Source organism: Clytia hemisphaerica, unplaced genomic scaffold (assembly GCF_902728285.1).
Source record: "Clytia hemisphaerica strain Z4C2 unplaced genomic scaffold, Clytia hemisphaerica genome assembly, whole genome shotgun sequence".
Classification (NCBI taxonomy): Eukaryota; Metazoa; Cnidaria; class Hydrozoa; order Leptothecata; family Clytiidae; genus Clytia; species Clytia hemisphaerica.
The window spans coordinates 2,327,102-2,350,953 of NW_027103979.1; the positions used below are offsets into that span (position 1 = coordinate 2,327,102).

The 23,852-nt window shown below is 35.1% G+C and overlaps 3 protein-coding genes across 4 annotated transcripts in view; 1 reads left to right on the top strand and 2 right to left on the bottom strand.

Annotated features, from left to right (window-relative positions):
* Positions 1-23,435, top strand: part of LOC136810981 (mitochondrial import inner membrane translocase subunit TIM44-like) — a 28,163-nt gene extending 4,728 nt beyond the window's left edge. Inside the window, exons 3-16 of the mRNA XM_067067578.1 lie at positions 1,811-1,909; positions 2,620-2,688; positions 3,417-3,476; positions 4,192-4,281; positions 6,498-6,567; positions 7,887-7,953; positions 8,347-8,432; positions 9,297-9,389; positions 9,717-9,841; positions 10,331-10,381; positions 21,317-21,406; positions 21,778-21,888; positions 22,250-22,384; positions 23,208-23,435. Of these exons, the coding sequence (XP_066923679.1) occupies positions 1,811-1,909; positions 2,620-2,688; positions 3,417-3,476; positions 4,192-4,281; positions 6,498-6,567; positions 7,887-7,953; positions 8,347-8,432; positions 9,297-9,389; positions 9,717-9,841; positions 10,331-10,381; positions 21,317-21,406; positions 21,778-21,888; positions 22,250-22,369 (1,131 nt within the window). The 3' untranslated portion in view covers positions 22,370-22,384; positions 23,208-23,435. The remainder of the gene's footprint in view (positions 1-1,810; positions 1,910-2,619; positions 2,689-3,416; positions 3,477-4,191; positions 4,282-6,497; positions 6,568-7,886; positions 7,954-8,346; positions 8,433-9,296; positions 9,390-9,716; positions 9,842-10,330; positions 10,382-21,316; positions 21,407-21,777; positions 21,889-22,249; positions 22,385-23,207) is intronic.
* Positions 1-23,852, bottom strand: part of LOC136810989 (dynein intermediate chain 2, ciliary-like) — a 285,291-nt gene that overhangs the window by 172,585 nt on the left and 88,854 nt on the right. The window lies entirely within an intron of this gene.
* LOC136810982 (uncharacterized) lies at positions 14,154-19,600 on the bottom strand. Of its 2 annotated transcripts, none has more exons than XM_067067579.1 (4): positions 18,939-19,600; positions 16,168-16,267; positions 15,359-15,610; positions 14,154-14,393 (listed from the first exon to the last, which is right to left on the bottom strand). In XM_067067579.1, exons 1-4 carry the CDS (start codon positions 19,281-19,283, stop codon positions 14,233-14,235), a joined length of 858 nt encoding a protein of 285 aa, XP_066923680.1. In that variant the 5' UTR covers positions 19,284-19,600; the 3' UTR covers positions 14,154-14,232. The 2 variants fall into 2 exon arrangements, with proteins under 2 accessions (XP_066923680.1, XP_066923681.1); XM_067067580.1 differs by lacking the exon at positions 14,154-14,393 and adding an exon at positions 14,423-14,566.

Here is a 23,852-nt window from a genome sequence, read left to right on the forward strand (position 1 = left end):
ACACCAAATTTTTTTGAAACTTTCTGCAAGGATTCCTTAGTAGGTTTAGTTTATAGCCTCAAAATATCTCAGTGGGCTTTTGAAGTTTCTTAAAGATATGATCGATTGAAAATTTGCTTAACTTCGTTGTTTTCTCCCTCTTAAAATGCTAAATCAGGCCCACTTAAGGGCTCTAAAGGTTAATTTTTGTCAAAATATTGGTTGATCTTCTCTAGCCAACTAATCATTGGCATTAGGGGAACAAGTGAAAAAGATTTCAGGTCATTTCCATCAACAGATGATATTTTATGACGGTTTCTTTATTTTTAAGTACAGAATATGTAAAAAAAATGAGACTGACATCTGGCATTTCCTACCATTCCAGGACCTATATTTCCAGGAAAAGCCTCAACCTTTCACAGTTTGGTGAATATTAATCTTAAATATAAGCAGGTTAATTCAACTTATGGGTTTAACAGTACTCAATTCCTATTCAAAAACTTTTTAGACTCATTCAGAAATCCTACTTTGACAACAATTTGCGCTTTACCGCAAAATTTCTAAGTCCAAGTGTTGTGATTAGCTTTAAACTGTCTAATATTTCTTGTCCAGAAGATTTAAACAGCATTGTTTGCAGTATCTCATAAATTATCACCCTAGTAATATTGCTTAGTTGTTTAAGAATCAACAAGTAAGACTGTTAGTGTACACTAATATAGAGATATTGGAAAGTCTAAAGCTAATCACAATACTTGGATTTAGAAATTTTGCGGTAAAGCGCAAATTATTAATCCTTGCTGTAAGTTTAAAAAAAATTGGTGTTGCCTTAAAAAGATACGCCATCTTGAATTTTGCTCCAGGTCTGCCAAAATAGCAATTTTTTCGGTCATTTTTGACGGTTACGCAAAGATGGAAATCCTGAAAATGGTATTTTTGTGGCCAAAACCCACCAGTAAACCACTCCAGGTCAAAAGTTTGCTTCAAAAAAGTCCCAAGGACCATCAGCAGCCAGCTAAAAGTGTTTCCAAACCCAGATTACGCAAAATTTGAAGCCCTCTACAGGAGGTGCTAGAGATTTTCGGGGAAAATTTTGGAAACTCAATTTGATTTTTTCTGATTCCCTACAAAAAGTTCTTGAAATCCACTGTAAATCAGCTCTTCTAATGTACTTGAATAAAAATTCATTGGCTTTCAAAATCTGCTCCCCACCAGAGTTCATGATTTTTAGGGGTCAATTTTCGCTTAGTAGCCTATCTTTGAGACACTATATCTGCAAAAATACTTGAGATATCAAGGTGAAATTTTTCTTGTGTGAGAGATCGATCATTTGGTCTAAATTTCAGCAAAATCTAAGAGGGTGAGGTATCAGACTTTCTTTATTCTGAAGATTTAAAAAAAAAATGGCTCTGAACTAACTGATGAACAGGATCAAAACAAACAAAAAAAAAGATAGAAAATAATTTTTTGGTCGGTAATAAATTAGTTATCACATAATTTTTCGTGCAATACTCAATATTTTACTCGTTCCGAGATTTTACCGATATTTTTCGTATTGCACTCGAAGTCATGCGGTAACTAGTACTTATTCAAGACTTCACAAGGGGTAAAATGCCCCAAACCCCCTTTATTATTATTCTTCAAAAAAAGACCAGACCAACTAAGGTTAAACTAAAGAAAAACTTGTGCAAAAGACAGACTCAGATAAATAAAAATTAAGATAATTTTTTTCAGTGATTATCCAAATAGAGATCCTGAAGTAATTTTCTTTTACCATGTATGCTGGATCTTCCTGTCCAAACCAGTAGTGTGAGTATATTTTTTCTCTTTCAAGGAAAATCTTGAGAAATTTAAAGAAGAAGCGAAAAAGTTTGAAGAATCAGATGCTATCAAAGATGCTAAATCAAGATTGACCTTTATGCACAAAGTCAAGGTTTCAATATTTATTTTTGTCAATGTATATTTCATTTGATATTATTAACTTGTGATTTTTTATTTTTGGGTTATGTAGATCTATCCATGATAGCATGATTCACCTGCTCGTTATTGAATTTTGGCCGAAGTGAAATTTAGCTCTTTAGGGATCCCCACCCTTGGACCAGAATCGTGATGTGATTTTTATGTTTCCAGTAATTTTACTGTTCTACCTTCCTCAGAATACTCAATTAGTGCAATCCCTTAAAAAAACTTTTATAAGGTAGCCCATTTTCTTAAAACAAGATCATTTGTTAAATGTATTTGATCATTTTGTGAGCATTGGCTCAATATTCATTCAATCTTGCATGTAAATTACACTACATTGGCATATTCCAAAAAAAGTCTGCATCCCCTATGTTAAGGAGATATATGGCGTCCAGGGTGGTCTAGAAAATAGAAAATCCAGGTGATCTGGTCGATAAAATTTGGCTGAAAATCCAGGGTGGTCCAAAATGTAAGTGGTTTCTGAAAAATAGAAAAAGAAATCCAGGGAGTTACCTTTCCCAAAAAAAGTCCTCCTTATTAACATAGGGGGTACAAATCCTTTCTGGAATAGCCCATTCATTCTTTGCATTTACACTACTGTTAGAATCCTTGCACTTTTGCCACAACAATGAAACTAGTGCATTATACTGATGTAGCTAATTATTTTTTTTGATTTCATAGGAAAACATTTCTCCGTATGTGGAAAAGGTTGAACAGACAGTACAAGATTCACAAAAGACTTTTGAAAAAGTAAGTCAAATTAGCAAGCTTCAAACAGTGCTCAACCAACTAGGAGCGGATATTCATGATATGTACCATTGCAATGTCTTCCGTTCCACCCAGTAGCTGATTGGTTAAAAGTGACGTATTGACTGATTTTACGTCACTTTCAACCAATGAGCTACTGGGTGGAACGGAAGACATTGCAATGGTGCACATCATGAATACAATCAAGTAAAAAGACAAATCTTTTTTTGTCAGAAGACTCTGGAATTTCATGTTTCTATATTCATCAGTTGTGAAAATGGTGAATTGAAAAAATTCATAAGCTGATTAAATATGACAAAGTGTAGTGTCGAAAAATTTACTCTGAAATAAAAAAGGCCCTTTTTACATTATTTTTTGAAATTTATCTTCAATACTTTAGCTGTCAAAAGTGCTCGTACCATACAAAGTATCAGAGCGTTCATATCATCAAAAATCAAGTCAAAAGAATTCTTATCAGAACTCAAGATGAGATGGAGTTTTTATAAGATACTTTGATAATTGGTCATTTGAAGTAATAAATGACGCGTTCTTTAGAAAAAGTAACAAAATTGTTTTATTACTGTTTGAGGACCAACCAAATCAAAAAAACAAGAGCTTGTAAAAACTCGATATCGTCCCCAGAACTCCTACTTTAATTGTTTCTCAACAAACATCAGCTAAGTAAAAAATAATTCAATATATTATTCTCTTTGCAATTTCTGAATTGATAGGTATACAAAGATGCAAAAGAAAGTGATATTTACAAGAAGAGTCAGAAAGTTTCCGAAGAAGTAAGCTCATTATTTTTATACTTTCTGATGTCAATTTTCATCGAATAAGGGGACGTTTTTTGTTGAGGCTATCATGATTGAGGCTATATTCAATATTATGGAATAAGGGACCTTATGGAATATTTAGAACGTTCAACTGCGTTCAATTACCTTATCGGCCCTTTTTACGCCGGCCCTAATTTAACGCTTGCCCCTTTTACGCCGGCCCTTATTACGCCAGAGCTCATTGTTTTTCATTTTTAGCCCGGCCGTAATTTAATTTAGACCCCTTACGCCGGCCCTTATTACGCCAGAGGAAAAAATAACGCCAATAAGGGCCGGCGTAAAAAGGGCCGATAAGGTATTTAAAGAGGCTTTTGTGGCTCAAAATTTCGCATGATATATCAAAATTTCAAGAATTCCATCTCAAACGAAAAACTTTGCCTGGACTACTGATAATAGTGGGAACAAACTTGGACGATTTTCTACTAGATTTTTCTTTATCAAATGTTTCAGCTTTTTTATTGATTGACTGGAATAGCCCAGCCATGGAGCTTGTGCTTTCATTGGCTTCGATTCACATTATTCCCTTGATAATATTCCACTCCTGAATATTTTTCAAAAAAAAAAAATCAAAGAACTTTCAATTCGAATCATATTTTTAGACATTATTTACTAACTAAAATGGCCTGTATAATGAAGCTTTTGCTATATTGGTTTTTCTTTTTATTATTAGTTAGGTAAAACAGCTAAAGAAACAGCAGAGAAGATCTCCAAAACAACAGAGGGAGTTGAGGATACACAATCATACAAAACAGCTTCACAGGTTTGTAGGATGTATTTCCAAAATTGTATTTCATTGAACACCTAAAAAAGCACTTGTCGTGTCACGTCTCTTTGAACGATAAATTTGAACGAGGTTTATAAGGCATCTAACTGAAGAAACGAAAAAATTGGTCCGAGGAAACATTCGAGGTTCGAATCAAAGAGACTCTACTACTGTAATAAAGACAAACGTTAGAAATTTGTGTCGGAATTATTAATTTTGTCTAAAACTCCTGCAATGCAAGGAATATTTCACCTTAACGGCTGAGAAAGAGCATTGTATGTATCATTCTGGCGGTCTACTGCCAAATCGAAAATCATCGAAAAAATTATCGAATTTCGGCTTTTGGGCGTTTTGAAATCCTTAAGTCTTTCTGAATATCCCCTGAAAATTTCAGAGCGATATCTTCATTATTCAGGTCACAGCGAGCATTTTTGTTCTGCTGGGTACCTGAAAAAATGGCCCTAGCAACGAAAAAAATCCCGTTGCTGAGTACTTAATTCTTCAATCTTAGTCAGAACATAGCAATTTTCGGGCGTCAAAATAATTTTTTGCGCGGTATGACGTAATCCTTAAAATGAAAGATGGTAGCCTTAGTAGTGCAACTTGACAAAAACAACTGAAAAACAGCTGGAGGCATGATTCTGCAGATTTTTTGGCATGTTTTGGACAAAAACTTTATCTCTTTGATAGAAATGATTGATTGCGATGGAGAATAAACTTTACAGAAGCTAACAAGCTGCTGCACATTGGTTATTTTGTTGGATTTCTGTGAAAAACTTTCAAGTTGTCGCCCGCCATTTTGTTTTGGACATTAACGGTGTGTTTTTGGGGACTGACATGATGCTTTGTTGTGGATTTAAATGTATCTGAGATATTTCCAAGTACAACATGATGCAACATAGATGGAAATGTGCATTAAAATGAACTGGACGTAACTTGTCAACCCACATGTTCTCACCTGTCACCTGCCCGTTCAACCGCCTTCGGTCAAGCTTGGTCGTGCTTGGTCATTGTCAATTCAAGTTAATATGAACAAGTAATATGCAATGGAAACGTTTTTTATGCCTACATAGAGTCATGCTGCACTTTCAATTAACGTTTTGTAACACTTTTGTGGTTGTTTTTACCCAAATTTGATGTTTTCGCAAGATTACCGCAAATTTTACTATGTTTACGTGACTTTAGCGCAACATGTTTTGTTGATTTCTGGATATTTTATTGATTTTTTTTGAAAATATTTTACTTTGGGTTGTGGAACCTGTATGGTTTGATGAGTTTTTAGTGAAGAAGAAATTTTTTAAAAAGAGCTTTCCAGCTAAAAATAATACCATTTTCTGTCTTTTTCCTTGATTTACTTTCCTTTTTCCTTGATTTTCTCAAAACGCGTTTCCGGGGGTTCGCCTTGTCAGGGATATCTCTGGATCGGAACGAGCTTTCAACCTTAAATTTTCAGGGAAGTTGTGTAATGCTGTTTGGCATGGAATGAATTGATTAGATTTTTTGAAAACTGGTTTGCTGTTTTTAATTTCAAAAAATCGACTTTTGAGTTTCTGACCCCCTGAAAAAAAATTTTGAAAAATTTTTCAATTCATTCTGTAGACTTTTCAAATATCAGTCTAGTAAAAAAAAGAATTAACTTCATAGCTGAACTCAGTGTTTCAAAAAGCCTGACACAAGATTTTTGGGCTACTTTACCCCCGAACTGGTTTTACCCCCGTCTTTGGCTATTTTTAGATTTTTTTCTATTTTTGGAAATGTTAATAGTTGATACACATTCCCTGAAAATTTCATAAAGAAATATTAAGTCGTTATTGTTTTATTGACAAAAATGTGATTTTTTGAGTTTTAAAATCTGGCAGTAGACCGCCACCTTAATGTGATTCGGGTCATTTCAAATCATAGATTTCTATAACAATTTGAAAAGTTTACATTACTCAGAGTTAACTTTTTCGAAGCTGGCTGCACGTTTTTTTGCGCAATGCAATTGGTTCATTTCGCATGACGACGGGCCTACACTGCACAGAGTTGCCCGTCGTTAGGAAAACTCATCGTGACGTCAGTTTTTTCAAAGGAAAATGAACACTGTTCCTCGGGCAATATTTCTCAGTACAGCCCTCACTAACCGGTCATTATTGTATTCAAAGTGAATGGGTAGGAAAAAAAGAGGGTGTTGTTTATTCGAAGTAATATGGTAAAAAACTTTACTTTTTCAGGCTTTTTCAGCAGTGAGGGAAGACTTGTTTGATGACATAGCCAAAGAATCAAGACCGTACCAAAGACCTGGTAAGAAGGACACTTTTTCTAAACTTCATGAATTCATGATATGCACCCACTGACCTTTATATATCCCTGGACCAAGCTATATCTGCCATCTTTGATCGAAGTTTTTTTTTGGAATTGGTACCCGTAAAGAAGCCATTGCAGTGTTAGAAATCAACGTCTAACGGCGCTACATCATCAAAAGTTTTCGAGGGAAAGTAGATCTAGCGCTCTCAATGAATTTACACCGCTATTGAGTAGTGCCGCCAGTAGAGTACCATTTTTCCACAAGACCGATTAAAGATTTTACATGGCCGGGATTGAGAAACTTGGTCCAGAGTATATAAAGGTCAATGTATGCATTGAAATGTCTTCTAAGGACCCAACAGCTTATTGTTTGAATTGACACTTTTTGTTCTTTTGTCATCCCTAAAATCTTAATGATAGCGTGGAAAGTGCTCACGCATGAACGCTTGCTAATAAGCTTTGTTGTTATGCTATAAAGATGGCGGCTGTAAATCAAAACAACCACATTAGAAAAATATAGCAAAAGATGGCGTGATGGGAAACGAAAGAGAAATTGGATGGGAAACTAGGTGCTGGGGTAAAAAAATTCAATAATTTGAAATATTTTGAAATATTCGATTTGGAAAATATAACCAGCCCCCAGAGCCTCCATCAAGACAGCTAGGTACCCATAATGAATAGGTAGCCCCAAAGAATTGGAAGGCATTAGCCCCCCTCTTCTAACCTGGCCTAGGTGCCCTTCAGATTTCTGGGGGGGGCTGACACCATGTCAGGACTGATGGCGCTCTCATAATGGCTACCCGTAGTTAGACGCAAAAACCTCAAAAACAACAGAAAGTCACTATCGGACGCGGTGGTCCTGATTACCCATGATTCTTTCGACGGACCGTGACATGGCCTATTCCATTCAAAGCCTTTTTGTAGTCTTGAATTATACTGGTTCAATAACCAGATTGTTAATACAGATTTTTTAAGGCGAGTGCTCTTGAAATGGATTGATTTTAGTTTTCATAGCTTTCTTCCCTATAGGAGTAGGCTTCTTCTTCTATTCTAAATATTACGTTATAAAGTTTCGTTATATACCGGGTGGGTCTAAAAAAGTACTCTAAAATCTAAAAGTCCATAACTCAATCAAAAATGAATCTTTTGCTTTCAAATTCTCCACACGTTTTATTTAGTCTATTCCGGGTACTTGCTGAAGGTTTGGGAGAAAGAAAATGTTTTTATAGCATTTTTTTTTTGGTTTGAGCTATGTACAAGTAACGTATAATCTTCAATACTGTATGATATATGATGTATGATTTTTTTAACACCAGAGAAACTAAGGCGACGATCAAACGAAAATGAAAAGGTGAAAGAAGCAAAACAATTCGAAGCTAATGAGTAAGTCTTTCTTGATCGAACGGAATCGAACTTTTGACCTTTGGGATCAGATTATTAAAGGCAATCAATCAATCTATTCAAAAGCTAGGCGTAGTCAATCCACGGCATCGATTTTCAATGTAATCGGTATTAAATCGATTAATTGATTAAATTATCGATGATAATCGACGTTAATCGATGGTTGATCAATGCTTATCAACGGATAATCGATGTTAATCGGCTGGCACCCTCTCCTTCATTCAGACAGACAGCGCTAATGAAAAGGTTTCCTTCGTTTTGACCTTGACTGTGGTCTCCAACTTACTTACTTTCATGAATATTACCTCTCGTAATAATTATCGCGTTATCTTATTAACACCTATTATGTTATCTTTTTATTTTTGTCCTTTCTAGAGACGCACAGGATGTCGTGTTACACAAAGATTCCAAATGGCAAGAACAATGGAAAGATTTTAGAGATAACAACCCCGTTGTCACTGGTAAGGTTTTTCTCTACACTGGCCACTTAGCTTAAAAAGGAAAGACAACCTATAAAACTTATGTATCATCTCTCTATCATTAATAAGGCTATGAACTGTATGCATGGAAGAGGCCTAAGTTCAAACATCAGTGCCGTAGCAACTGGGGGGGGGGGCAAGGGGGGCTATATCCCCCCCAATAATTTTTTCAAAAATGGTTATTTTGCAAAATGCAAAGTTTTTCTTTTTTAATTTGTCGTAAGTGTCACAATTGAGTGCAATTTCAAGCAATCTAGAGCTCAAATTTTCAAAATCCCCCCCCCTCGGGCCAAACCAAGGTTGACTCTCGCGGTGTCACTAAACTTCGGCCCCCCCATATGAAAATGCTTCCTACGGCACTGAATAGACCGTTATGCACAAATCGAGTGGAATTCGTAATTGTATACTACTTGATGCGGTTTATGACATTTGACATTTGACATTTGACTTTGTATTTTGAATTGATCCAAATCGATTAAGGGGTACTATCAAGGTATCAATCTTTTAATAAATTTTATCGATGAAAAATGGCGTACCTTAGTCCTGGTAATGTTGGTTTTAGACACTTCCTAAAGAAATGCCATGCTCTTCACCCCTCATATTCTGATATCATCCGGCTAAAAGTTCTTGGTCGTAAATCTAAGCTTGTGACCTCCTACCAAAAAGATAAGCTTCAACTTCTATTTGTTTGCTTTCAACCTCATTTCACTAACGTCTCTGCGCTTACCAGGTCTTTGGTATGGTCTTGAGCTTATTGTTTTTATCCTTTATGTTTAAAATCACGAAAATGGATTAATTTATATGCGATAATCCAAAAGAACTAGAATTCTTACTTTGTCTCTTCAGGTTTATTCTCATTGAAAACAAAGTATGATGAATCTGACAATGTCATGGTGCGAGCAACACGTGTTGTCACAGATAAACTTCAAGATGTCTTCAGTAAGAAAAAGTCATTTTTTATATTCATGTTGTTTTTCCTCCTCCTTTGATATTGAATGTTTCCTTAACAGTCTTCTTTTCTATATACCGTGGATTCTCCAAAAATTGGAACACGCATGGGTTAGGAAAGGTTAAGGAAATTTCGAGTTATGGAGTAAGGTTCGTGAGACTTTGTTAACTGAAGGGGTCAATAAACTTGTTCGAGTTAAAGAGACATTCGATTTATAGACGTTCGAATAAAGAGACTGCACTGTATTATATTGATGAATTTGTCCGTTAAGCTCTTTTGAGCTCAATCAATTTTACTCTTGCACTTTTTTTCTCCAGTGGACGTATTTTCGCAATCAGAGCAAGCTCAAACGTTAACAGAGATTTCAAAGATTGATCCATCATTCAATAAAGAAAACTTCTTGAAAGAATGCGAATTTGAAATTATCCCCACTGTTCTTGAGGTAAGAACCATACTACAGCCTGTATCAGACTGACATGATTTTTTGCAGCACCAGGATTAATTAAACTAGTCCCTTATGCGATGTCGTACACTTGAGCTAATAGCAGCTAACAGACTTGCGAAAATTGGGAAACCTGACTGGCTGATACTTGCTAGCATATTGCCCTGTCTCTTTCCTTGTTAGGTCATTTCGGTAAGCAAACTCAATCGCAATCTTTCCTCAATAAAATAAATTCCCCAATGCAAAACATTAGCTTGTCCGAGAGGGGGGCAAAATTTGTGTAGGAGAGCAGAAATTTTTATGACACTGTATTATCTATTAATGCCATGAATAGATAATTAGAGTGTCATAAAATCTACTCTTCTACACAAACTTTGCGCCCCTCTTAGCTACGCTACTGGCAAAATATTGAACATTTTCACAGGGTTAAGGGTCCGATCTTCGTTTGAAATTCGCGATTTACCTGTCCAATGCTCTTTTTTTCTACAGGCATTTTTACGAGGTGACTTGGATATTCTTCAAGACTGGTGTCACGAAGGGGTAAGCTTTTTGTTCTGTTCGGTTGCCTCCACATGAAAACTTTACTTCATATTTAGTGAATTGTGTCACTTCGTAGGGCACCCCTGATCTAAGCAATTTTTTTGGACCTACCTCCGGGTGCCCCGGTGGAGGTCCTATGAATTAACCTCTGTCTGTTCGTCCGTCCGTCCGTTCGTCTGTTACCAGCTTTTCTCGAGATTGGCTCATTAGTTTTTTCTGATTTTTTGCACAAAGATGCAAAATGGCAATGGCCAAAATGTGACAGAGCCCGATTTTCGAAAAAAAATCATTTCCGGCCGAAAATGTCGGAAATATGCCGGAAAAACCGGCTTTTTGGCATTTTCTCAAGATTTCATCATTAGTTTTTTCTGATTTTTTGCACAAAGATGCGTATTAGCAATGCCCAAAACTTGGCCGAGTCCGATTTTTGAGAAAAAATCTTTTCCGGTCGAAAATGCCGGAAATATGCCGGAAATCGCCGTTTTTGCAGATTTTCATCGGACTTTTTCCTTATATTTCGTTGTTTTTTCAGACAATAACATTATTAATAGCAATGTCCACGATCAAGCATGATTCAATTGTCAATAAAACTGATTTTTGAAGCCGGAACTTTCTAAAAATTGCCGGAACAGCCGATTTTCGCCGGAAAAACGGTATTTCTTGAATTTCTCGAGCTGTACTTTATATTTTTTCATGAAATTTTGCACATTGATGCAAAATGTTAATACCTAAATTGTGACGCCCGATTTTCGAAAAAAATTCATTTCCGGCCGAAAATGCCGGAAATATGCCGGAAAAACTGTTTTTTTGGCATTTTCTCGAGATTTTATCATTAGTTTTTTCTGATTGTTTGTTCAAAGTTGCGTATTAACAATGTCCAAAACATGGCCGAGTCCAATTTTTGAGAAAAAAAATTTTCCGGCGGAAAATGCCTGAAATATGCCGGAAATCGCCGTTTTTCTAGATTTTCATTGGACTTTTTCCTTATAATTGGTTGTTTTTTCATTCAAAAACATTATTAATAGCAATGCCCACCATCAAGCATGTTTCAATTTTCAATAAAATTGATTTTTGAAGCCGGAACCATTTTAAAAGTCGCCGGAACAACCTATTTTCGCCGGAAAGACAGTATTTCTTGAATTTCTCGAGCTGTACTTTATATTTTTGTATGAAATTTTGCACACTGACGCAATATGACAATATCTAAAATGTGACGGAGCCCGATTTTCGAAAAATATTTTTTTCCGGCCGAAAATGCCGGAAATATGCCGGAAAAACCGGTTTTTTGACATTTTCTCGAATTTTTATTGTTTTCTCTGATTTTTTGCAGAAAGATGCGTATTCGTAATGCTCAAAACATGGCCGAGTTCGATTTTTGAGAAAAAATTTTTTCCGTTTGAAAATTCCGGAAATCGCCGTTTTTGCAGATTTTCATTGGATTTTTTCCTTATATTTGTATTTTTTTCACACAAAAACAATTTTGATAACAATGCTCACCATCAAGCATGATTCAATTGTCAATAAAACTGAATTTTGCGACCAGAACTTTCTATTTAGTTTTTCCCTACAACCCTTCCCTCTCCCCCTACCATCAATCAATGATGAATTTCTTGCGTTATGCATTTTCGCTAAACGCTATGTTTTCTGACTGATTTTTTTTCATTTTTCTCCTTGCATTACTATCTAACTTTCATCATCAGGTAGGTCCATTCAGCATCTAGCTTGTTATATTATGCTTCTTATTACTCTAGGGGCTGAGTTAGGTCTCGTATGCACATCGGCGTATAGTTATTTTTGCTTTTGATCATGAAAGTATAGTCCTTGAAGAGTCAGAAAACGTGTGTGGTGTTATTTGGATCAGGCACAAATTTCCATAATGGCGGATTTTAGATTTTCAACCCTTTTTAGCCCTCTTGCTTGAAAAAAATTGTTTTTCAACTTTAAACATAGACATATTATATACCAATCGATCACAAATTTTATGCTGGGTGGGTAAATATGCTGAAAAACTGCTGACTCAGCAAAAAATATCGATAATTTTCAATATTTAAACCAAAATATCTCGAGATCAAGACATCAAAAGTTGACAAACCATACCTTTTTCGGATACTACTAATTCAGGGCTATCCAACTGTGGGAATGATTTTTTTCTGAAAATGTTCCTAGAAGAATGCTGACGTCATCGGAAAACGCCAAAAACGTCGATGTTTCGCCTTGGAATTGCTATTTCTCGGCACCAGGTGGTCGAAAATTAACAAATAACCCCATTTTCTACTTTTCACGTTGAATCCGTTGGTAGCCTCAGATATTTGATTTTCAGACTTCGAAAAAACCGTTAGTAAAGGTAACTTCTATCGATTAACTAAAAATCGATTCACTCAAAAAACTGCAGGAGATTCGAAGGGCAAATTTTTTAAATCAATTCTACACCATATTAGGAACATAATATCAAAAAATTGCCCTGATCTAAGGGGTGTCTTTTCTGAATCTTGAACGCTGGTCTATTTGTTGACTCAAAAGGAGTATATTTGTATCGACAATCTCGATAGAAAGGATACAAGTTAGCAAATACTCCCTCCTCATGTTTTAACACTTTCTTAAATTTAACAATATTTTATCGAACAGCCCCAGGAGTAGAATTATTGTCGACTAATTATTTTTTTCCGAATTCATTTTTACTTTCATCGCACTTCACAATTCAGAACTTGCTGTGTAAAACCATAATATTTTATTTTCCCTTCGAAATAAGGAAATCTTAATTGGTTGAAAAGTACATCACATGACTGGTAAATAATTGAATTCTTAATCGAAAAACATTGATACAATTTTGATTTTTCTTCTTCAATTGTTCTATTTTTATTGTCACATGGAGAACTGTAGATTATTTGATTGTTATTTGCGGTTTGATTGTTCAATAATTCAGAGTATTTACATGAAAACCTTTTTTGAGGTTCGTTTCGTATCTTCTGCCATACAAGTCAACAACTAAAAGTTATCTTAGAAATCAGTAGAGTTTAAGAACAATTTTGTGACTGTTTCGGTGTCTAAGGGTGGGAGGGAAGAGATAATAGATTCTAGGAATTTTGTAAATCGCGACTAAATTTAGTTATTAATTTTGCCTAGCGAAAGTATTACGATAGGCTTCTGTTTGCGTGCGGTAGAAATATCTTTTGGGCGTAATACTCTTAAACATTCAAAAGAAAAATCGCCCTGGCCAAATCAAATCAATCAAGGGAGTTTCATTTCAGCACCAGGAATCATAGTGTTTAGTGTGTCTGATTGTTGCAAAATAACGAGCAAAAAATAAAATCAACTCTGTTCACGAAAAAGCTAATGAACGAAGTAAAAAATTCCATTGGGAATAAATTTAAAGGTAAGTGCGATTGTAAACAGCGGTACGTAGCTAAAAAAAAGAAATTAGATAAGATAATTTACACAGTTAATAAATACTATAAAAGTAGCAATGCCACAAAATTAAAGGGATACAAAACTGATAATTAAGAATTCAAAAAAAATGGTGCTAGTATTAAAATGTGACTCTAATTAGCCCAGTGCTGCAATACGCTGCAATGCAATTTACATATTGTAATATTTAACGCTGTTTAACGCAAAATTTTCTACAATTTTTCTGTAACTAGTGCAATAAAAATATTACAGAACAAAATATTGTCTGCAAACAAACTTTTATATTCCTCCCAAGCGGATGGAATGCTACGATTGCATTGCAGTCGTATGAAAAATAAAATGATCAATAGCCATAGCTCAAGAACTTTGGATTGGGTTTGTTAACTTACTCCATTTTCAGTCCGAGAAAGAAACTTTGCTTCGTGTCCATTATCAATTACACAACTCTAGGGTTTAGCATATCCATACATCCATATTTCACCGATATTCAATCGATTACCAGTCAGTTGTATTGCCAGTAAAGCATCAGCATACTTCCAACAAGTGAAATGTTTTCGCACTCCTAATACTCCTGTATTGCCAAACAACGTTTCAGTACTTTGTGTGCCTTAAAATAAATTGAAAGCCAACAGTTAACTCTCGCTAATTCGAACTCAAAAGAGGAATCATATTTTCGAATGTTCGAATTACAGAGAGATTCGAATCATAAAAAGTATCTTAGGAGGGTTTCTTATTCCGGTATCCCCTTAAAAATTGTAAACGTTTCAATACTTTGTGTGCCTTAAAATGAATTAAAAGTCAACAGTTGACAAAGTCAAAATATCAAAAGGTGTAAGTTATCTTCAACCCAACCCCCCTTCATATAAAGTGTATCCCGAAAAAAGTGGACAATTTTTATGTAAAAGAATATCCTCTAATTTATATTCCTGCTTGTAAATCAAGTTTTTTTCGTTAGTAGTTGATACATTAGTATTCAGGGCTTACTTCATACTTTTTGTACATAAAAGTTATCTTTAAAGCTTAATATTCATCCGCATTCCAGAAACACAAATTTTTTTATTTTCGCCTATTTTCAATTATTCCAAGCCCCGTTTAGATAATGAACTTTGAGGATTTTTCTCTTATATTAAAGTTTAAATTTTGGGGGCACACTGTAAATGCCTTTGACCCATATTTAGTGATACGTATCTTTTTATACCTTTTGATTAAAAAGAAGACTGAGTTATCCAAGGGACAGCCTCCTTGCTTCTTTTATATAAGGGAAATGACATGTATATAGTCAAATTTTTTAGATAGCTTTGATAGGGGAAAGTTCTAAATGGTTAAGGGGTAAATTACCATGTAGTTTTTCAAATATTTTGATTTTGAAATAACCTAAGACTAGTTTTCCATTATCAAAGCCATTTGTTCTTTAAAGGGGCATAAAAGTAGTTAAATGTAAACATTGCGCAAACCACATGTCATTAAAGAGAACAATCAAAATCAACCATATTTGTTTTGATTTTGTATCCCGCTGTATACGGTTTGTTTACAAATTTCGTCCGTACTTTTATGTTCCTTTAAAATGTTAACCTTCATATAAGATTGTTTTTAAATCTGTGTGATCATTTCTGTTCCCCCAATTCTGGTTGGTCGGGAGGCGGTTCACAAATTCAATAAAGTAGATGAAAACACGCTGGGTAAAGGTCACTCTAATCCAGGGAGGCAAGTTTCCCGAACTTGTATGTGAAAAAGTCAATTCATTGCCATCAAATGCTTTCATAGCAATATAATGAGTCAATGTTGACGATTGTGATGCATCTTGAATGAACGGTATCAATGAGCCTATGAGAATGATAAGTTTTGTTAAATAAGAGAAAAATATGAAAGAGATTACATTAAAGGAAAAATTTTTTGCGGGAATTTAATTTGGCGGGACCTTAATTTTGACCAAATCCGCCACATCGGCCAAATTTTCTTCCCGCCAAAACTTCTTCCTTTAATGTACTTCTTTCTGTCTGTTTCCATCTCACGAATTTCCATATCTGTGAAGTATAGAAGAAGCAAATTTCTTCATCATCTCAAGAGCTAGCTTACTGTTTAAGGTCTATTCTCAAACAACTTCCATTAAGCTAAAATGTGTCTATCACTAAAACTTTAGGGCTGTCTGTCTTCAAAAAGGGGTCGGATTTGGCTGAAATTTGGATGAGTATCTGGCTCTAGGACATTTTTTTTAATTTTCCGAAATTTCGATTTTCGGGGCCTGGGGACTACTTTTTTTGTTTTTTCTTTTTTGCCAAACCCCTCAATAGAAATAAAATGGAATGACACAACGAAGCACTTAATTTCTCTACGTTGAATTGTAGTCACGGGGAAATTCCCTGAACGAGTCTTACTCTTACCAGCATTAAAAAAATCTGCACATTCATGAGTCCCATCGCAGATATCCCTGCATTGTTTGATAGCTGGACATGGATCGTTCGCCATACACCATTCCCCAATCTAATGAAAAAAAGACAAACGATTTTAAGAACTCAAAAACATTGTGGCTTTTCATACATTAATAAGGAATGTAACCAACAATTTAAACAATATATTTCGACATTTTTTGTCATCATCAGGTCTAAAAACAAATAAAATCAGTTTAAAAACAGATTAAAAACAAACAAACTTTATACACGATATAATATGTACATACTCTCTCTCTCGTAACACTCTCTCTATACACATATTGACAAATTAAAAGTAAAACGAATAATGTCGCTTAAAATTGCAAGCAATCCCAAGGGACATTTCCCGTCATGACACTAATTAAAATTTTATTATTAATGTGTGGCTTTTAAATTCATCCTTTGTGTTGAGTGATGGTCTCAGTTCTTTTATGTACAACGCTTCTTTAATGAGTAATTGTCTTTGATACTTTGCTCTTGCAAGAATTACGACATCGTTTTCCATTGTTATTTTTACGTCACATGCTTTACAATGAATTCCCACTGGAGTTGACGGTTTTGCGTGCTCTTTAATTCGGGTAGTTAGATGCCGAACTGACTGTCCGACATAGCGCGAATCAAATCGCGGACACGAAATCATATACACTACACCGCTTTGAAGAGCTTTCTCAATAGGTGATTTCAATGGAGGAAGTACGGTTTTTAACTTTCGTAAAGTTAAGACGGTTTTACACGGGGCTTGCATTCGTTTTAACGTACACTTAAACTTGTCCGTCAATTTTCCACGATATTGAAGGAAAAAGAGCTTTTCTTCCTCCCCGATGCATTCTTCTTCCACATTTACAACTTCCGGCTGGATTATTGAATTTAAACATTTCTCAATAATTGGATCGTAGAACGCAGGTGGATATTGGTTATTTTCCAATATCTTTTTTGCCTTCTCAAGACTTTGGTGAATGTTTTTCCATGTATTACATGCACGAAAAATTCGATGTACCATACCAGCTACTACTGAACGTTTGTAAGTAATGGGAGCTAACGCGTGGAAATTCATAAGTAACCCAGTGTCGGTCTCTTTACTGTACCAAGTAGATGTCAGGTCTCCATCTGGGCTACGTTGAATAAGCATGTCAAGAAATGGTAAGGAACGGCCCTTTTCGTATTCAATCGTGAATTTAAGCGATTGGTGTAGATTGTTTATCTCCTCCAATTTTTCGTTGATCTTATCTGCTCTAATGTTACGTAAGTAGTCATCCATATACCTGGCAAACAAACAAGCATCATCCTTGACATGACAATCAAATTTGTGCATCCAACCATTAGCTAGGAGTGGCGCAGGAGGGCTCCCCATAGCCAAACCATCAATTTGTTTATAATACCCATCGTGAGTAAGCATTATTACATTGCAACTACAAATTTCAGCTAACTTTTTGAACGTGCTCTTATCAACTGGTGGTTCCTTGTACTTGCCAGAATATAGAAGGTTGGTGCATTCTTCGATGGCTTCATACACAGGAACGTTCGTGTATAAGGAAGATACGTCAAAACTAACAAGTACGTCATCATTTTGCAGTTTGATATCATGTAAGCTGTCAGATATAGATTTAGTAGAGGAGTTGATGTTACATTCCTCCACAATTGACAACCATTCTGCAATTTGAGAAGCTATCTTATAATACGACTTCATTATTCCTCAAGATGAAACCCATTGGCAGCCAACCAGCCAGATTGTATGGTTTAGACAAAATCCACAAACCTGATGTTCCTGCAAGGCCAGTGTTATCGATGCCGGGTTCGTCGTATTATAAGATAGCTTCTCAAATTGCAGAATGGTTGTCAATTGTGGAGGAATGTAACATCAACTCCTCTACTAAATCTATATCTGACAGCTTACATGATATCAAACTTCAAAATGATGACGTACTTGTTAGTTTTGACGTATCTTCCTTATACACGAACGTTCCTGTGTATGAAGCCATCGAAGAATGCACCAACCTTCTATATTCTGTAATTGTAATTGTACTCATTAAAGAAGCGTTGTACATAAAAGAACTGAGACCATCACTCAACACAAAGGATGAATTTAAAAGCCACACATTAATAATAAAATTTTAATTAGTTTCATGACGGGAAATGTCCCTTGGGATTGCTTGCAATTTTAAGCGACATTATTCGTTTTACTTTTAATTTGTCAATATGTGTATAGAGAGAGTGTTACGAGAGAGAGAGTATGTACATATTATATCGTGTATAAAGTTTGTTTGTTTTTAATCTGTTTTTAAACTGATTTTATTTGTTTTTAGACCTGATGATGACAAAAAATGTCGAAATATATTGTTTAAATTGTTGGTTACATTCCTTATTAATGATTTTAAGAACATCCAAATTTTTTAAGTCTTCAGATGTTCTTTGAGCTTCAAGTCTGGAAATGTTCTTAGAATATTTTCACCGTTTTGTGAGTGTCTTTCTACAATTTTCTAAGAAGTTGGGTGTTTTAGAGTCCGTAAAGTCGTTTTTCTGAACTTATTGGAGGTCTTATAAATTAACCGTTTTCCGTTCGTCACCTTTTCAAAAAAAAAACCTCTTCAACATAAGGGGTAAAAATCATTTCTGGTATAGCCCGTTATAATATCACCATGATAATATCAAAAACGTCATATCAATTTTTTTATGTAGAAGAATTAATTTAGTTGAACTATTTAAGACAAAATAGTCCATCTTACTGTCTTTCTGTAGAAGTTTGTTTCGATGTGGTTCCATCCTTGTCTCTGCTCAAATGTCGTCATTCTTGTCGAATTTTGCTCGGCTGAATCACCCACTAGTTCACATCTCTCATTTGAACGCATGTAATTTACAGAATGGCATGTCGTGTGATACATGCATCTTGTCAGACATTTTCTCAATGAGAGTAAGCCTAATTCTGTAATTGTTGCCCCAACCAGGCGATGATTGTATTTGATTTTTGAAAATTCTGCGTCATATTTGTTACATTGTCTCAAACGGAGTATTTCTGAGTTCGCAATGCCGATGACCAGAACTAATAAAGCAATGATATTCCTCATATACATTTGCGAGAGTATGTAAGTACCCAGTATTGTTATTCCCAATCGTCGGTCTAAGAGAGTTAGATACAGACAAAATCACCTGCCGTCAAGTGCCCAGCCTAAAATCGTTTTTTCTGCTTTTCTTGAAATAATAAAGTTACATTCAGTTTTTTTACCGGTCTCCTCGCTTTTACCTTTCCAACAGAGTATCTGGTATGTCTGTTACCAACTCTGCACTACACTGCTCTGCTTCACCTATCTATCAACTTACAACTCAAACATTAACGAGCAAACCTTGGGCTTCATCATCCCCCAAACTTTTCTCATTACTCTATTTATATATCTTCTTCTTTTTGTTGATTTTTTTTGAAAGTGTCCCGAACGAATAGTGTTGTTATGAATGCTCCCTACCTCGTTTGCTTGATTGAGGAAAAGAATTAGTTTATGAATAATTCATAAAAGCCCTCATACACTTGTCAATTATAAATCAAAGAAACTTTCAATGCTAATGTGATGCAACTCTGAATGTTAACAAAATGCCAGCCCAAAAATGTATCCTTATGAAATCAATATACTCTTTTAGTTGAAACTATTTCGAATCACACTTTAACAAGGATTTTCGGCAAAATTAAGTTTCTCAAAATCAACCGAACAGCCTCTTTCTGTTCTTATAAATTGATGTTTTTTGCTTCCAATGATGGTTCATCAAAGAAAAGCCGCTTTGAATACTGTAGATTCATATAAGATTTCAACGACCATTTAGGTCATTACAGTGACGGTTTCTCTCCATATATATCTTTATTACCTTCATGCTTGAACAACGGGCAAGTGTTTCTATTGTTTGCAATATAACCTATAATTTTGAGGAAGTGTAAGGGCCCAAATTATAATAGATCAATATTTTATAATTGAATATATTTTAGATTATTGATAGGTGTAAGGAAGCGATCAATTTTAGATTTGTATCCATATATTATAGTAGCAGTCTTTAAATATTGATTTAAAATTGACAAGTGTATGGGGGCCTTAACAGTTCACATTAATTCATGATATTCAGGACGTAATGTTTTCACAAAGACCCCGGTTTTTGCCAGTAGTGGCAAATTTTATACAACTGTTGTCTAGTTTAAATTTTCCACTACCGGCAAAAACCAGGGTATTTCCGTGGAAAACATTACGTCATGAGTATCATGAAGTAAGAAAGAAATACGTTCATTTACTTGGACTCGAGCTTCCATAGCAATCCTTACAAACATCAGGGCTTTGACCATAGTGAGAAAATCTACTTTTCTTTTTGAAGATAAAGCTCTTGTCTTAGGTTCCCCGGCACTTTAAGGCATTTCTTTTTAAACAAACTCCCTCACTAGAGAGATTAAAGTTTTAATTACAAGAAAAATGTTTTGAACTTTGAAAAGACGTTGTATCTCTCTTTAAAAAAAGAGACTTATTTACAACGAGTAATTCTTTTGGATTCAAAATTTCTTCATTTTTTCCACAAATTAGATGTAACTCCTTAGAGTTACCGCGAGAGTTTAAATCGCTAGCGAAAACAATAACGCTGCGAAAAAGGCTTCAGACACGTACGGCTATTATTATATAGATTCACCCATCAAAAGTTATGACTGTTTTATTGTATAAAGATTGTAGTGAAAAACTGACTAAAAACTTCAAGCGCGCTACGTTTGAGATGAAAAAAGGATCACAGTACGCGCTCATGGAGGTCGACCTTAAGCAAAGAACGTAACTCTTTCACTCACGTACCAAATATATGTAGTTTGTCGCGACTGTTTGGCTACACGGTTTTTTATATAAGAGCAAACTACATAAGAACTTAAGGCTTCGATAGTCAAAATGTTAAGAACAGGTTAAGAACATTTTAAGGCTTTGCAGACTCGAAAAGCCAAAAATACTCACAAAATGATGAAAATAAGAACATTTTAAGAACATTCTTCGGCTTGAAACCCAAAAGGTTAAAGAACTTCCGAAGGCTTCAAAAATTTTGGGTTTTCTTCTAAAATACGTGTAGTTGATATCATTAATATCATCTTTATCTTTAGGCTTTCAGCATTCTATCGCAGAATGTGAAACAGACGCAACAAATGGGTTTGGTGAATGCTTCAAGAATCTTAGATATCCGTGATGTTGATGTAAGTTGTAACCATTCTGCGCATGAGCACCAAATGTAATTCATGATAATTCTTTTTATGTTTTTTGGACAAAATTTCTTGAGATTCGTTAAAACTATGATACTCAACTCAATGATATCTTTCCAACGAGAATATAACTCTCTTCAGAGCTTCATTATGCTCAATTTATCTCTATTTTCTTTTTGATATGCATTTTCAATACAAAACCACTCGAAAATACCAGTGGATCTTTTGCCCCGGATTTACGAGTTGAATTTTAAGAAGTCGCAACTCGTAACTGGTGAATATATAGATACAAAAAACACCGAAAATTTGGAGCTAAAACTCTCTCGGTTGTTTTCTTTACACATATCGTGCATTTTTACTTGTAGCTTGCGCTGGCGAAGATTATGGACCAGGGACCAGTATTGATCTTGACCTTCCAAGCACAACAAGTATCTATGTTGACTGATAAGAAAGGGAAAGTTATCGAAGGCGCTGTGGTAAGACGAAGATGCTTTGACGTCATCATTCGCTTATTCTTTTCATTTTGAGATTTTTACCTTAATCGCTGCGCACCTTGACCCCTGGACAGTGCGAACAGTATAAAAGTAGAGACGCAAAATTCAAATGATTTCTAGCCGGATAATAAAGCCCCTAACTGGGGTGGGTGAGAGTGCATTTTCTGGAAGAGCCTCGTCTTAAATAGCTAAGACGGCTTACCGAGGACCCTGTGAAAACAATCAACAGACTGACTGTCTAAAAGTTCTTGATTACTAGGCTATCCATGTAAAACATCGACTCTAGCCAATAATACAAAAACCTTTAAACTAGTTTTCTGATTGATTTCATTTTGGTTTTCAGGATAACATTGAGAATGTGAATTACGTGTGGGCAATGTGTCGTGATCAAAGTATCTTCGATCACCGAAGTGCTTGGCGTGTACTCGAGTTTGGTATCGTAAAGTCTGAAGCCTACGTTTGAGGATCTGATGAAGGTGTATGTATTATTTTTACTGCCCAGTATGTGTTAGACGCTTTTTTTATAAGAATGGTGTAAATCCATTTCATCATGGATATTCTTAACTTTTTTGGGAAAATCATCCTAAAATGTTCTTACAGCATTCTTAGGTTAGGATCCTAATTCAGACTAGATTTAACATTTAGTACATATACGTCTCAAGCATAAAATGGCATTTTTGTGAAAGGAGTGAGCCTTACTTAGGGGTAATAATTGACAATTTATGATCGAAAATGCCTTAAAGATGGCATTCTAAGCTTGAGTAGCAAAATTCCATGATGGTGATATTCTTAGCATTATTCTTAATTTTTTGGTCATTTTCATCATGGACATTCTTAAAGTGTATTCTTATATAAAAAAAGCGTGTAATGTAATTTTTTTCTATGTTGTAAGTATAAAACTCCCATCAGATTTTCTTTAAATTTCAAATAAATTGTGCCTTTTTTCTAATGGTTAGTTTTTTCCGATGCGTATTAGAAATGCCAAAAATATGAAGGATTTTTTCCGGCCGAAAATGACGAAAATGTGCCCGAAATAGTCGTTTTTGCAGATTTGCATTGGGTCTTTTTGTTATATTTCTTAGTTTTTTTTCACACAAAAACAGTATTTATAGCAATGCCCACGATTAAGCATGGTTTGCATTTTCTTGAGATTTCATCATTATAGTTTTTTCTGATTTTTGCACAAAGATCCGTATTAGCAATGCCCAAAACATGGAAAAAAATTTTCCGCCCGAAAGTGTGGGAAATGTGCCGGAAATCAGCATCCAGCTTGTTTTTATCAATCATTTCATTTTTTTCAGCCTTCGAATCCTTCAGTCATGAGCAATGTCTATAACCAAGAGATGAAACCATGTTTTTGTATTTGTCCATCAACAAAAAAGACTGGGCAAGAGCGAGCGGTGGTATGAATTCTGTTCATTCTTTTTAGTACTTTTTTTATTTCCAAATCTTACTTCAATATGCAGCTGATTGATTAAACGGGCTGACTATAATAGCCAGTCTGTCATCGTGCAATCAGGACTGGATTCAAAAAAAAGAAAGAATTGAAGCTATTAAATGAAGATACTTCAAAGAAAGACTAAAGAAATTCACTGATGGATGACTCAAGAAGAAAGATTGGGGAATATGGAGTGGCAAATTATTGCAAAGTAACATTCCATTGGAGTAAAATATGTCTAATTGTATGGTGTATTTACGAACTGAAATAACAACTGTTGGAATATTGGTCCCATCTGATGATACCAGTTTTAACCAGAGAAGATGTCTCCAGCCACAGGAGATGTGTTGAAAAAAGAATCAGTGTTACAACCTCGTTCCCTGTGTATTATCAGCTTTTGTTATGCTTACTGGTAGTGCTAGATAATACTCTGGCATTATCTATTTTTCGATTTTCGAACGCGTAAGATTCTCTGGGGTCAATTAGTAACGTAAATAAAGCCTGGGAT